General features: G+C 63.1%; 2 protein-coding genes across 5 annotated transcripts; both read left to right on the top strand.

The window, feature by feature from the left end:
• Positions 1–2,759: 2,759 nt before the first annotated feature.
• TAC3 (tachykinin precursor 3) lies at positions 2,760–3,665 on the top strand. 4 transcript variants are annotated; one of them, XM_075737879.1, is made up of 4 exons: positions 2,760–3,106; positions 3,177–3,291; positions 3,392–3,415; positions 3,488–3,665. In XM_075737879.1, exons 1-4 carry the CDS (start codon positions 3,002–3,004, stop codon positions 3,631–3,633), a joined length of 390 nt encoding a protein of 129 aa, XP_075593994.1. In that variant the 5' UTR covers positions 2,760–3,001; the 3' UTR covers positions 3,634–3,665. The 4 variants fall into 4 exon arrangements, with proteins under 4 accessions (XP_075593994.1, XP_075593995.1, XP_075593992.1 ...); XM_075737880.1 differs by having other exon boundaries at positions 2,767–3,106; positions 3,195–3,291; XM_075737877.1 differs by having other exon boundaries at positions 2,780–3,106; positions 3,392–3,665.
• Positions 3,666–4,196: 531 nt separating this feature from the next.
• ZBTB39 (zinc finger and BTB domain containing 39) lies at positions 4,197–12,705 on the top strand. Its single transcript, XM_075737868.1, has 2 exons — positions 4,197–4,283; positions 5,887–12,705. The coding sequence occupies exon 2, from the start codon at positions 5,996–5,998 to the stop codon at positions 8,132–8,134; it is 2,139 nt and encodes a 712-aa protein (XP_075593983.1). The 5' UTR covers positions 4,197–4,283; positions 5,887–5,995; the 3' UTR covers positions 8,135–12,705.
• Positions 12,706–14,035: the final 1,330 nt, after the last annotated feature.

Below are 14,035 nucleotides of genomic sequence, written 5' to 3'. Positions count from 1 at the left end.
TGCCGCCTGATTGCGGCCGGCGCTCAGCTCGGCGGTGATTGGAAAGGCCCCAAATTGCGGCCACTTTTCCCATTAAGTGGGAAAGCAGCTCGCTCTGCCGCAGAGGCAATTTCTGGGTGGCCGCGGGCGGCTGGCACGTGAGGTCCTCAGCACCCGCCTGTCTGCGCTGCCCGTCCCCATCTCCCCCTGCCCGGGGTGCCCCGCCGTGCGCAGAGCGCTCCCCGATGCGTGTCCCCCCCCCTCGCCCATCTGCACCGGCAGCCCTCCCCGCGCTGGCACCGTAACACCTGGGCTGCCGCTGCCGCTGCATTTGGGGACCGGGGCTGCGGCCCAGAACGGAGCAGGGGTGCAGGGAGAAGCCACCACACGGCCCCGGTGCCACCGCTGCAGCCCATGTCCCACGGGACCTCCGCCAGTCCTGCAGCCCCCAGGAGCCGGGGTCCCTGCACAGCTCCCACAGCAGCACACACCCCCCCCCCCGCTGCCTTTTCTCTCCCGCGCTCATCAAGCTCTCAGAGAGGATTTATTTTCCTGTCCCAACACGTCACCCGCGTTACCTTCAGGAGCTGACAAACTCCCTGTCACGTCAGCATCAGCACCAGCTTCCAGGTGGGCCCTGGAGCATTGATGTGGTTTGTCGTGCACGGGGGGCATGTGTGGGCACGTGTGCCAGGGTACTTGGGCAGCGATTGCACGTGGGGGGGGCACGTGTGTGCGCGCAGGGGCAATTGACGGCGTGGACGTGCCCCGGCTCCGAGGGCTCCCCCCCTTCCCGCCGTGGGCTGCGTCACGTCTCAGCACGGGGACCATCCTGCCCATGCACAGCGAGGGGCGAAAGCTGTAAACAAACCCGCCGCAGCCCGGGGCACCGCAGCTCTTTGCGGCTGCATCGCGCTTGGCACCGCACAAGTAGGTGTCATTAATTAATTAGACCATCTCTGGCCAGGCTCCGATTTAATTAACGTCCCCAGCACTGCAGATGCTGCCCTGCCCGGGGCTGCGCTGCCACGTGAGCTGCCGCTGCCGGGTGGCCTTCCCGCGGGATCGCCGCAGCTGCCGGCGCAGCCGCCTGTTGCTCAGGCTGAAGTCGGCGGCTCTCACTTGTTGGCCTGGGTGTCCCCCCCGACTTTTCCTCCCCATCTTCCATCTCTGCGCACCCTGGCACCCTGGCCGGGGCAAGGGCGCGGAGGCACTTTGGGTGCTTTGGGTGGCTGGGGATGGGGATTAGGGTGCAGATCAAGCCCAGGCTCGCAGGAGGCCGAGCTGGGTGTTGGGGGGGGCGGAGGGAGCTGGGGTGCTGGCCCTGTCTGGGGCCCTGGGGAACGGCAACCCCGTGGTGCCAGACCTGGGGCTGCCGGGGCCCATCAGAGCTGGGACCGCTCCCCACAGGCAGCACGGGACTGGGCAGGCCGGGAGCCCCGGAATGGGGCTGGGTGAGACAGGCAGGGTGTGCGGTACAGAGACCTGTGCGTGCGTGTGTGCACGTGTGTGCTCGTGTGTGCAGTTGTCGTTGTATGTGCACGCAGATGAATGTATGCGTGCGTGCACATGTGTGCATCGTGCGTGTGTGGCGGGAGCCCGGCTGATCCCCGCTGTGGTGTGAGACCTCCTGAAGCCCAGCTGCAGAGCAACTGCCGGCAGCTGTGCCAGCATGGCAGACAGGACCGCTCCCACCGCGCGTGTCCCCACACGTGCCAACGGCTGTGTCGTGCTTGGGTGCGTGTGTCCCCCCCCCCATGCCTGCGGCACGAGGAGGGGCCGGGGGCTGCGCGGGCACAGTGCCTCTGTGCTGGCCCCCTACCACGGGACGCAGCGGCGAGGTGGGGAGCTGGTGTGCCTGCGTGGGTGCGCTTGTGTCATGGTGTGACTCTACGTGTGTAACGGGTGCCTGCGTGGGCGTGAAGCTGCAGGGTGGGGGGTACCACCCCCCCAGCCCCCATTGGCGGCTCTCCTCTCGCACACCCACGCTGTGCCATGGGCAGAGCCCCTTATTTAACTCCGCACAGCAGCCAGCACCCCAGTACTTCACCTCCCGGCTGAGCCCACATCGGTGCAGCCTGCGGCCGCTGCCCACCTCGCCTCGTCGCCTGCTCCACAGCTGCCAGCAGCAAGGGACTCGAGGGACGCTCTGCTCCTGGCTCTGCACCAGGCAACACCTGAGGGCTCAGCAGGTCTGTGCCCCACAGCACCCGGCCCTGGGGGGTTCCTGGGGGGCTGCTGTGTCACATCCTTGCCCGGCTCTGGCTAGGAGAAGGCAGAAGGAAGGAGGGGGAAGTTGGTGAAGGTGCTGGGGAAGGCGCAGGCTGGGAGGAGAGATGCTGCTTGAATTTGGGGAGGGCTTGGGGGGGCTCTGGAAGTAAGCCTGGGTCTGGGATCAGGGTGTCAGCAAGTGTGTATGTGCTACTGCATGTGTGAGGGCACACACGTGTGTGTTAACACAGGTGAATGTGCAGAACTGAGTCCAAGCCCGTGTCTGTGATCCGTGTGTGCCCGTGCTTGGTCTCGTGTGTGTGTTTGCACAGTCCGGCTGGCGCGCGACTGCACAAACGCAGCACCACGGGGACGAGTGGTGGCACGGGACCCCCAGGTCTGCAGTGGAGGCGTGTCACCCTGCACCCCCCTGCACCTCCCTGCACCGCATCCCCCATACCGTGCTCCCCCTGCACCCCCATAAGGCACCCCCGTGCTGCACCCCCTCCCCAGGGCACTGGCAGGGTGCTGCCAGCCGGCAGCTCGCTGGGGGGGGGGGGGGTGGAATTTGTTGTCCCCCACTCCTTGCCGCCCCCGGGAAGCGGCGCGGTTCCTCTGGCCGCAGACACGGGCGGGGGTCCCGCCGCCCCCTGCCCCCCCCCCCCCCCCCCCCCCCCCGTGTCGCTGCTTTCCCTCCCCAGCACTTGACTCGGGGCCGGGCTCGTCCCGGGCACCCCCGCGGAGGGGGCACTGGCTCGGGGCGGCCCCCGGGGCCCCACCGCTGACCGCCGCCCCCAGGCCCCCCCCGAGGATGAGGAGCCGCCCGGCGCTGGCTGCGCTGCTCGTCCTGGCGCTGCCGCTCGCCCTCGCCCGCCCCGCCGCCGCCGCCCCGCCGGGCCCCGCGCCCCCCGCACAGGTAGGGCCCCCGGGGTGGGGTGGGGGGGGGCGGGCGGACCCCGGACCCCCGGGAACCCCGGACCGCTCAGCCGCTCCGCTTCCCGCAGGGGATGCCCGGCCCGGAGCCGCTGCCCTGGAGAGACCGCGGCATCCCCGGGGCCGCCTACGCCGCCCTGCTGCAGCTGCTGCGGGAGGAGGACGCCGGTGAGGGCCGGGGGGGGGCTGCGGAGGGTCGGGGGGTCCGGCCGGTCCCGCTCCGGCCGCCGCCCCACCGGCGCCGCTCACCCGCTTCGGTCTCTTCCAGGTCCGCCCGCGGCTCCGCAGAAGCGTAAGTCCCGCCCGGTCCCGGTCCCGGAGCCGCAGCCGGGCCCCGCGGCGCTGACGGCGGGTCTCTCCGCAGGAGACATGCACGACTTCTTCGTGGGGCTCATGGGGAAGCGGGCGGCGGAGCCCGGGCGGCCGGCGGGGCAGGGGAGCGGCGGCGCGTCTCCCCGGTGCTCCCCGGGACCCCCCGCGGCCGGCGGGACCCCGCTGCGGGCGGCGTGAGCCGCGGGCCGAGCCGGCGGGGCTGGACGGGTCTCTCCGGCTGTGCCCCGCGGCGAGGCACCGGTCACCGGGGACTGCGCTGCGGCGGCGGCGGTACCGGCTGCGGGGGCGTCCCGGGCGCGCCGCCGCCCACGGACCGTGGAGCCGTCGTGGGACCCGCCGGGGCTGGATCACCCACACCTACAGCTGCGCCCGTCCGTACACCCGTGCACGTACACCTGTACCTGTGTACATACACCTGTTTGCGTACGCCTGTGTACGTACACCCGTATACACCCACCCGTGCGGGACACGCGCCCGGACTGTCTCTGTGTCTTGGCTGCGCCGCGCTGGGACCCGCGCGCCCGGGACAGCCCACGGGGGACCAACCCACGGGGGACCAACCCACGGGGACGGGGCGGGGTCTCGTGGGCTCTTGGGCTGCAGCGACCAGCCCCTGCCCCACATCTGCCCCCCCCCCCCCCCCCGGTGAACGAAGGGGTGCGGGTGCCCGTGCCCCCACGCAGGTCCCCTCCGGGCCGCGTGGGGCGCTGTGGCCCCGTCGGGCGGGCGGGCGGGCGGAAGGCGGCTCCCGCGGCGGCCGGGGCGGACGGAGGGCGGGTCGGCGCCTTTGTGTGAGCCGAGCCGGGATGGTGCGGGGCGCCGGGCGGGTAAGGAGCGCCGCCGGCCCGCAGCCCCCCCCCGGCCTCTGGCTGCCCCCCGCGGGGCCCCGCGCCGCCCCCCGCGGTGAACCCCCCGCGGGCTTCCCGCTGCCCCCCCCCGGAGCCCCCCCCCGGGGCCTCCCCCTGTCCCCCCGTGGCTCCCCCCCGGGGGCCGCTTCAAGCCTCCCCCCCGTGGCTCCCCCCAGAGTCTCCCCCGTCCCCCGTGGGTCCCCTCACCGCGCCCCCGGGGGTCCCTCGTTGCCCCCCCCCCCCCCCCCGTGGACTCCCCCCAGCTGCCCCGCGTGGCTCCTCCAGCCCCCCCGGGGGTCCCTGCCGCCCCCCTCCCCCCGTTGCTCCATGTTCTCCTGGGGGAGCTTCGGGGTCTCTGCCCCCCCCCCCACAGGGAGGGCAGCCCCTCCTGCCTGCAGGCAGCGGGCCCTGCCCGCCCCTCCTCACCCCCCGGGGCCTCCGGCTGCCCCCCCCGCGCCCCCCGGCTTTCCGCCGCCCCCCAGTCCCGTCCGTTCCCTCCCCTCCCCTTTCCAGGGATCCCCACGCTGCAGGAATTGCCCACGTCCAGGCGTTTTCTGGGCTGGCGAGCGTTTCCTCTGCGGAGCCTTCCCTGACCATCCTCATCCTCCTCATCCTCTGTGAGCGGCGTTTCCCTGCTGCCTTCTCGGGCAGGGGCCGTCCCTGCCTCCATCCCTCGGTGTCCCGGGGGTCCCTTTTGCCTTTCCCTGCGTCCCCTTCCGTCCCCTGCAACCTCCCGCTCTCTCTGCTGGCTCCTCGTCGTTCTCTCTCACGGGGACAAAAAGGCAGGGGTTAGGGCTCCAGCTCCCGGGGTGACTGTGCCGAGTCCCGGGGCGGCCTGAGAGCTGGCTGAGCACCCCTGAGTGGGACAGGGTGACAAAGGCGGGGGGACGAGCTGGAAGGATGAGCGTGGGTGGGAATTGCCGGTGTCTGGGGGCAGCCTGGGGATGCTGCACAAACCGCCCGGCTGAAACAGCACTGGAAGGTGCTGCAAGTACCGGTGCAGCAGAGCAGGAATCCCAGGGGAAGCAGAGAAGCCGGTGTGCAGGGGAGAATCCGAAATGAGATCCCACCCGGAAATCGAGAGTCACCGTGTGGGTATGGGAGAAATCTGAAGGGAAGGTGCGAAGCGGTGGTGGCTGGAGGAGACCCGGAGGTGAAGCCGACCAGCGTGTAGAGCCTGAATTTCATCCCTCCCGGCAGGAGCGTTACCCGTGGCTCGGGAAGAGGGGCGATGTCTGGCTCACAGGCACCGGTTGGGGCTCAGTTTGAGAACTGAGCGGAGCTGCGAGGCAGAGGGACCTGTGTCCATGCCCAGATAGAAGCGGGAACTTCAGGCTGCCGCTGGCAGAGCAAATGGCTTTTTATTTTGTCTGCTTCTGCCTTTTCCTTTGCATGCCTTGCCCTTTGCTTCCCAAAGAGTCGGTCTTCAAAGTTGCAGGATAGGTTTTAGTCAGTCTCCGTCCAAGCAGCTACGCTGCTGCTTCTCCATTGCTTGTCAGGAAGGTGGAAAATTTGAGGTATGACTAGAAGGATGTCTCTGGTTGTAAGGCATTAACGTTTTTTTGCATTTTCCTCTCTCTAGAGCCCCTTGCCCTGCCAGTTTCTGGGTGCCAAGCACCTCCTGCTCACGCAGCTGATGAATGCGTGAAGAAGCAGCTGACCAGGAGAAGGACTCTTAAGCAGCTGCTAAGATGGGCATGAGGATCAAGTTGCACAGCACCAATCACCCCAACAACCTGCTGAAGGAACTCAACAAGTGCAGGCTCTCCGAGACCATGTGTGACGTCACCATTTTGGTGGGCACCCGCTCCTTTGCTGCACATAAGGCTGTTCTGGCCTGCGCCGCAGGCTACTTCCAGAACCTCTTCCTTAACACGGGGCTGGATGCTGCTAGGACCTACGTGGTGGATTTCATCACCCCGGCCAACTTCGAGAAGATCCTCAGCTTTGTGTACACCTCGGAGCTCTTCACAGACCTAATCAACGTGGGCGTCATTTACGAGGTGGCAGAGCGGCTGGGCATGGAAGATCTGCTGAAGGCCTGCCATTCCACCTTCCCTGACTTGGAGAGCTCGGCCATCCCGAAGCAACCTTCCCTGGCCATGAGCGAAGGCCGGTCGGGTCCCCTGAGCAGCACCTCCTCAGAGCAGAGCCACTCTTTGGGTGAAATCCGGAGCGGCGGGGAACATTTTGGCCCGGAACGGAATTACATCTTGCACGGGGAAGTGGCAGGCAGCTACAAAGAGGACGACAGGAACACCGTGAGTGAAGCCAGCCAACCTCTTCCCCTGATGCATCCGCAGCAGCCCCCCAAGACGGAACAGGAATCGGATCAAGGGCAGTTTGCTCCTGCCGCGAGTATGGTGACCCAGCCCAGCCTGGGCGGTGTGAACATCGTCGTTCAAACCACTACGAGCTCCTGCCAGCAGTATAAGGTCCAGAGCAATGGCAGCTACGGCAAGGGCAGCTTCTTTACCGCTGATCCTTCCCTGGACATCTCCACAGGGAGCAACTCCTGTCCCAGCAACAGTGACCACTCCAAAGAGCAAGGTTTTGGGCAGATGGATGAGCTTCAGCTGGAGGATTTGGGTGAGGACGAACTGCATTTTGAAGATGCCAGTGAAGACCTGGGGCCATCAGAAGAAGTTATCGAGCTGAGTGATGACAGCGAAGAAGAGCTGGCCTTCGAGAACGATAGCCGGGATAGCAAGGCCATGCCCTGCCAGGTGTGCAAGAAGGTCCTGGAACCCAACATCCAGCTGATCCGCCAGCACGCGAGAGATCACGTTGATCTGCTCACCGGGAACTGCAAGGTCTGCGAAACCCACTTCCAGGACCGGAACTCCAGGGTCACTCATGTTTTGTCCCACATCGGCATCTTTCTCTTCTCCTGCGACATGTGCGAGACCAAGTTCTTCACCCAGTGGCAGCTGACCCTCCACCGACGAGAAGGGGTCTTCGACAACAACATCATCGTCCACCCCAGCGACCCGCTGCCGGGGAAGGTCACCGTGTTTGGGGGAGGGCCTGGCTCGGAGCTGGCGTGCGCTGCCTGCGGAAAGCCTTTGGCCAAAGATTTCCACACCGTCCGCAACCACATCCTGGACCACGTGAACTTGAAAAGCCAGATGTGCGGCGTGTGCGACCAGAGGCACCTCAGTCTCTGCAGCCTGATGTGGCACACCCTGTCTCACCTGGGGGTCTCGGTCTTCTCCTGCTCCGTTTGCGCCAACAGCTTCGTGGATCGGCACCTCCTGGAGAAGCACTTGGCCGTTCACCAGAACGTGGAGGAGGCTCTTTTCCGGTGCCACTTCTGTGGCCAGAGCTTCAAGCTGGAAGCGGCGTATCGTTACCACGTCAGCCAGCACAAGTGCGGGGGCAGCCTGGACATCCGACCCAGCTTTGGAGACCGTCTCCATCAGCAGGGCCTGCAGAAGAGGAAGCTGCCGGAGGAGTTCCTGAGCGAAGACTTGGCGCTGCAGAACCAGCCAGGCAACAGCAAGTACAGCTGCAAGGTCTGCGGCAAGAGGTTTGCCCACACCAGCGAGTTCAACTACCACCGGAGGATCCACACCGGAGAAAAGCCCTACCAGTGCAAGGTGTGCCACAAGTTCTTCCGCGGCCGCTCCACCATCAAGTGCCACCTGCGGACGCACTCGGGAGCCCTCATGTACCGCTGTACTGTGTGCGGGCATTACAGCTCCACGCTCAACCTCATGAGCAAGCACATAGGTGTGCACAAAGGCAGCCTCCCCCCGGACTTCACCATCGAACAGACTTTCATGTATATCATCCATTCCAAAGACGCGGAGAAAAACACGGACAGCTGATGGGGCGAGGCAGGGTAGGGCCAGCAAAGGAGCAAATGCTAATTACAGAAGCTGTGGAAGAAGCGTCATTTATTTTATTTAATGGTCAGGCATCATGGATGGAATCCTCCTTTTCTATTTTTTTAAAAAAAATTTTTTTTTTTTGGCCTTGCTAGGGCCTCTTAGATTGGTGGCATTGTACAAATTAACAGCACGTAAGCTACATCACTGTTTCCAAGAAGTCTGTCGTGTTTACTCACCTCTGGTCCTGTTAGAGGCCATCGAGTTCTGTGTTTTTAGCATTTCCCACTAGGTTTTGAATCTATATATTATTTTTTTTAACCTTTTAGCCCACTTGACTAGGCTAACCCTCAGTTTGAGCTTGTCCGCAAACTGATGCTGCTAAGATTTTTCACACCTGACCTCAGTAGAGAGGGACAGAGCCAGAACAGGATGGTGCTGGACTCGAAGAAAAGGAAAAAAAAAAAAAAAAAGGAAAAAAAAGATTCGTTCTGGGCATCACTGGGGTTCTGCTGCTATTGCAAGGAGATAAGCAAAGTCCGTGTCACAGAATCAGCCTTGAAGTCTTTGCTCCGTGCCAGGGGAGATGAGCAAGCAGTGTGTGAGCGTGCACGTGTGAACGAGGAGGGATGCCTGGCGGTCAGCGAGCAGGAGGGGATTGTTGCTGGCAAGGGCTGCTCCCAGGCCATGCCGCTGGTTTTGGGAGCCCTGTCCGCGCAGGGAGCGTGGCTGGCGGTTTCTCTGCCGCACCTGCGACACGCCGCTTGCTCGTGCCCCGAGACGCCGTTTCCGCAGGAGGAGATGGAGGAGCAACCTGCGAGGAGACCGAGCAGTGCGGCGGCTGCGTGGAAGGAAAGAGGCGGCTGCGTGAGCAGAGGGATCTCTCGGAGGAGTCGCTGACCTGGAGAGGGCGGGGGAAGCCGGTTCGTGTTGTGGCGTCAACTGCTCCTCGGGAGATATTTGGGGATGGCACGGTCACATCTAACTTCTGCGGGGCTGCAGCTGGCCCTCGAGAGCGTGCTGATGTCTCCTCGGCTCTCCTCTGCTGACGGCAGCCGTGCACGTCGTGCTCTGCCGGCGTGGCGTGTCCCGCGGCTGCCGGTTGCTGGAAGCGCTGGATGCCAGAGCGCAGCGTGGCTGCGGCTGCGCCGATCCCAGCGGACAAGACGCGCTGAAGCTGTTGCCTTAACTCCCAGGAAGGTACGTTTGAGAAGGGACTCCTCTCTCTGCAGAAGGGATAGCCCCCTCCGTGGCTGCCGCCGTGGATCACCGCATCCCGGACGTGTCTCGTGGCACATGTGCGTTGCAGGATGTTGGTGGTGCGATGTGAGTTTGTTCATCTTTCATCAAATCGTGCTGTCGGAGCAGAGCAGCTCCGGGAGCCGGCGGCGATAGCAGCTGGTGAGAACCTTGGCTCGGCCTCTCCTGGACGCGCGTCGGGCGCGGGCTGGGGACCCCTTGGTGCGGTGGGCTCTCCTGGCTGCCCTGGCGAGGTCAGCCCCGTGCTGGCAGCGTTTACACCAAGAAGGGTGGGGATCGGCTTTTTCCCATGTTACCCTGCTGTGGGGCAGAGGTGGAGAGGAACAAATATTTCCGATGCCGCAGCATGAGTTATGACTGCCCTTAGGTAACTCATTCTACCTCACAAACAGGAAGCGCTCAGGGCTTTCAAGCCACGGCCGTAGTAAATTGGCTCCTGCGCTTCTGTAAAGATATGCTGTTACAAAACAAAACTAGTGATTTGCAAACCCTGTAAACTCATCCTGCTTTCCCCTCCTCTCAAAGGGACAGCCCGCAGCCGAGGAGCGGCGTGGGCTGGACGTGTGGTCGGTGAGCTAGGAATTCCCGGGGGTCGCTCCCCCCCGCTCCACTGTGGCCTTGGGCAAGTCACTTCACCTCTTTGCCTCAGTTTCCTCATCTGTAAAATGAGGGTGGTGACACTTGTGGTACCTACCTACCTCCCGGGAGCGCGGCAAAGATTGCTGGCTCATACCCGCAAAGCGTGTGGGAGATGCAAAGTATTTAGTGGATATGTTTAGCATCCGAGGGAAACGACAGCCTCCGTCCTTTCCTGTTCTGTGCCAGTTCCTCGACCCGGCAGGGTCGTTTTTCTCCCGTTACAGCCTTCCCCGTCAAAAGCAAATCTCCCTTTAGCCCCGTCCCTGTCGCAGTATTCTGAAACGAGCTCTGTAGCAATATAAGAAGTGGGGCACGGCTCAGCACCCGCAGAGGGGCCGGGGGAAGCGGCACCGGGGAGTGGGAAGCAGGAACGCGCGTGCTGAGGGGCGGCGGCGCTGAAATGTCCCCAGGGTTTGCAGAGCGCATCTCCCCGTCGGCGCTGTCAGGATTCGCATCCTGGGGAGAGAGGGCATGGAGGGTGCAGGCGTGTGCAGCTGCTGGCAGCCCTTCGGCTCCATCCGTCCTTCCATCCCCGCGGTTTGCCTGCAAAGCTGCGTTTCCACCGTGGCAGCTCCAGGTCCAGCTCCGCTGGGACGGGGGAAGAGACGAGTCGGTGCTGAGCCGTGTCCCCACCAGTGGTGCTGAGCCCTGCCTGGACCTAATGACTCTTCCCAGGCAGCTCCTTCATCCTGAGCGTGGGTCATCCTCAGTCCCCCCGGACCTGCGGTACCCGCATCCGATCCCGCTGCACGGAGGTGGGCTGGGAGGAACGGACCTTGCTGAGGAGGAACGAGAGGCTGTTGGGAGTTTGTGTCCTTTCCCCAACCCCCGCAGTATCAGCCGGGTTTGGGGCCAGGTGACCTCACCCTGGGGGGTGTTAAACTGAATTTGTCCTGATTTTGGTGCCTGGGGCCTGTTTTCAGAAGACAAGAGGCATCGAAGCGATCGCCGACCCCAGGGCTGACCAGGCTGTGCTGCGTCTGCTGCCGGAGCTCCGGTTTCCAAACTCCGATCTCGTGGTGCCGCTCGGTTGCCAGGCCGCGGTCTGTGATCTCTGGCTGGTCTGCGGAGCCGTGTTTCACCTAGTGTTGTTGAGTTTAAAAAAAAAAAAACACAACATCATTTTGAGGACATATGGCGCTCTAGGAAAGCGTGGGAGTTGATGGCGGTTCGGCGGAGGCTCCTCTTCGAGTTACGGGGCTTCTTCGTTGTTCTGGTGGCGGCCAGATGGGCTGGTGGACAGGAACGGATGCGACCTGCTCTGCTCTGGAGATTGCTGTGAAGGATGTGAGAGGGGCAGGTGAGGCTTGGGAGAGCTGAGTCCATAAAGCCTCAAGACCCTCCTAAAACGTCCCAGAAGCTGTGATGAGCTTTGGGGTGGGTTGGGGTGCTGCCGCACGGTAGCGTCTGCAGCCCCGTATCTAGCTAAGCTGTGAAGCAAAAGCCTTTTGTGCACATAAACCAAAAAGAGAAGCTTTTACACTGAAACACTAATGGGCAAGGCAAGCCCACCCCACCCTTCTGAGCACAGGGACGGGAAGGCAAAAGCCCACCCCGTTTTCTGCCGGTTGGTTTTGGTGGTGGGGATGGGGAGGGGGGGAGCGCTTGGGTCCCTGGCATTTCTGTGTCTTGGATTCTTTCCTGTGTCACGATGAGTCATTCCCACGTGAAACATCCCGAGATCAGCGGCGAGTCCTGTCTGCAGAGGGGGTGCAGGGACGGATCCGGACCTGCAGTGTTTCCGTGCCGAGCCGGCCTCGCACCGCGTGGCTGTCCCCAGGCCCAGCCAGGAGCTCCACGTTCCTCCAGAACGCTGTGCGGATGGAGGCGTGGGGCTCATCCCAAGTCGTCCCCCCCCAGGCTGCGTTGCCCCAAGGAGCCGTAGCTCCGACCCGGCTGTGTTGCAGTGGAGGCACCCAGTGATGGCAGGGGGTCCCGGCCGGCGGTGCGGGGCCGTGTGTGTGCCGGGGGTGCAGCCGTGCAGGGCTCCGCAGTGGAGGCCAAGTGCCGTTCGCCGCGGTGGGGGAGCCGGGCTGGGAACCCTGTGCCTGGGTCCGTTCCTCGCTCCACCACCAACTCGTGGCGTGGGTTTTGGCGAGCCCGCTCGCCTCCTGGCCTCGCTTCCCCGCCGCGAACGCGGGGACGACACTTACCTACCTCGCCTGGGGCGGCCGTGAGGTTTAACTCGTGTTTGCAAAGTGCTTTGGGATCCTCGGGGTGCGAGAGGGGAACGCAGGGGGGAGATGCTTTGCCGTGAGCTGTGCCGGCGGCGTTGATGGAGAGCGGCCGGCTCGCGGGTGCTCATGCGAAACCCTGACCCAAAATCCCCCTCCAAAAGGCAGAGCTTCGAGACTGGTCTTACTCCGACTTCTAAACCGTAAAGTTCATTTTTAGTCTCCCCTTTCTCAAAGGATCCAGGTCTGTTAACAGAATAATTAAGCAGAAGAAAAAGAGTTGAATTGCTGTCTAACCTTTTTGTTAAGTTAATAGTAGGTACTGACCTCCTGATATTTAAGTGTTTACTATCTATTTGCTGTAAAGTTTTGTATATTTTGTAAACTTTCCCCCCAAATAGTAGATGTCTAAAATCGTTGTACATCGGGTTCTTTTATACTCCATTGTTCAGCACAAAGTGTGGTTTTTATTTAGAATAATAAAATGGAAAATGTTGACCTCTTGTACCTTGCTTCTTTACAGAACTTGTTTCTTTAAATGTGCAGCCCGGCGTTTCTGTCCCTTCAGGAGTGCCTGGGAAAGCACGTGAGCCGTTCCTGGGATCCCGCGCCTGTGCTGTGCTCTGCAGGATTTGTGGCACGAGTCCAGGCAGCCGCGGCCTCTTCCTTGCTGCCTCCTCCGGCACCCGGAGCAGCAGGAGGAGAACGGACTCTGGCATTTCTGCAGGCTGTTTCCGCAGCAGGTTGGGAGCAGAGCCCTTGTTAGAAGCCGTTTAGGAAATTGTCGGGGTTTGTGTCCCTCGATAAGCCCTTTCCGTGCTGGCGCTGCTGGGTTGCACCGAGACCTGGACCTTCGCGGCCTCGGAGCCGTTGGCTGGCAAGCCAGGTCAGCGGGCAAACGCTCCCGGCGTTTTCGGGATTAGCTTGTTCTCCAGCAGCGAGGCTTCCTTCTGGGTTTGGGGTTGGGGCGACCTGCCTGCCGGGCACTGCCGTCGGCCGGGGCTGCCGGTCTCGGCGGCTGCTGGAGCCGCTCTGGGGAGAGTTTCCCTGTGGGACCGGTCACCGTCACCGAGCCGGTGACCAGCAGCAGGCACTGGAAATTCCAGCTGGGAGGGTGGTCCAGGGGCATGTGGCCGGTAATTGCTAAAGCAGCCTGTGGCCGGGCCGGTTTACCCCGAGGGGTGGTGAGCGGGGACCGAGGTTCCCAGGTAAGGGACTTGCTGGGTTTCCAGCCCAGATCCTTGCGTGGGGCTCTATGGGGGTTTGGCTGAGGGCGCTCTGGCCCTGAGGGCTATGAACAAAGTCGCAGATGCATTAGGAGAGTTAAAAACCCACAAGTTTAATAGGTCAAATACCAAGTTTTACATGTTTAAGTAACTTGAAATTGAGTATGCTGCTGTCCTGGTTACGGCACACCTCAAGTGTCTCGTTATTGTGGACTTATCTCCCACGTCTGCGTTGAGACGGCTGGGTATTAGCAAAGGGAAGCCGTAGGGAAGGTTCAGGATCGGAGCTGTGGGTCATGTCAGCCTGAAGCTGCCTTCGCGTTCACCAGCCAGTTCTGGGGCTGCTCGGCGTCGCTGCGTGTGTTGTGCCCGGGGGGTCTCGGGGACAGCGGCGGTGAGGCCCTGTGTCGGTGCGGATCCCGAAGGACAGCCTCTGCCCCGGAGGACTCACGCTCTAAGTGGCCCTACGCTCTCAAGTTGTGACGCTGTGTGTAAGTAACGTGACGGAGGAAGAGGAACGGCTGTGCGTTGCTTCCCTCGAGAGGGTGCTGGTGTGTCTGAGGGGACGGGCTTCTTCCCCAGCTGCGGCACAAAATATTTCT

Source organism: Balearica regulorum, chromosome 29 (assembly GCF_011004875.1).
Source record: "Balearica regulorum gibbericeps isolate bBalReg1 chromosome 29, bBalReg1.pri, whole genome shotgun sequence".
NCBI lineage: Eukaryota > Metazoa > Chordata > Aves > Gruiformes > Gruidae > Balearica > Balearica regulorum.
Note: the sequence above shows the minus strand (reverse complement) of the source record. Positions and strands in the feature narration are given on the sequence as shown.

Coding starts and splice junctions, on each gene's coding strand:
- TAC3 (XM_075737877.1), top strand. CDS start 3,002: ATGAGGAGCCGCCCGGCGCTGGCTGCGCTGCTCGTCCTGGCGCTGCCG. Junction 3,107..3,176: donor GCCCCGCGCCCCCCGCACAG/GTAGGGCCCCCG, acceptor CGGACCGCTCAG/CCGCTCCGCTTCCCGCAGGG. Junction 3,292..3,391: donor GCTGCGGGAGGAGGACGCCG/GTGAGGGCCGGG, acceptor GGTCTCTTCCAG/GTCCGCCCGCGGCTCCGCAG.
- ZBTB39 (XM_075737868.1), top strand. CDS start 5,996: ATGGGCATGAGGATCAAGTTGCACAGCACCAATCACCCCAACAACCTG.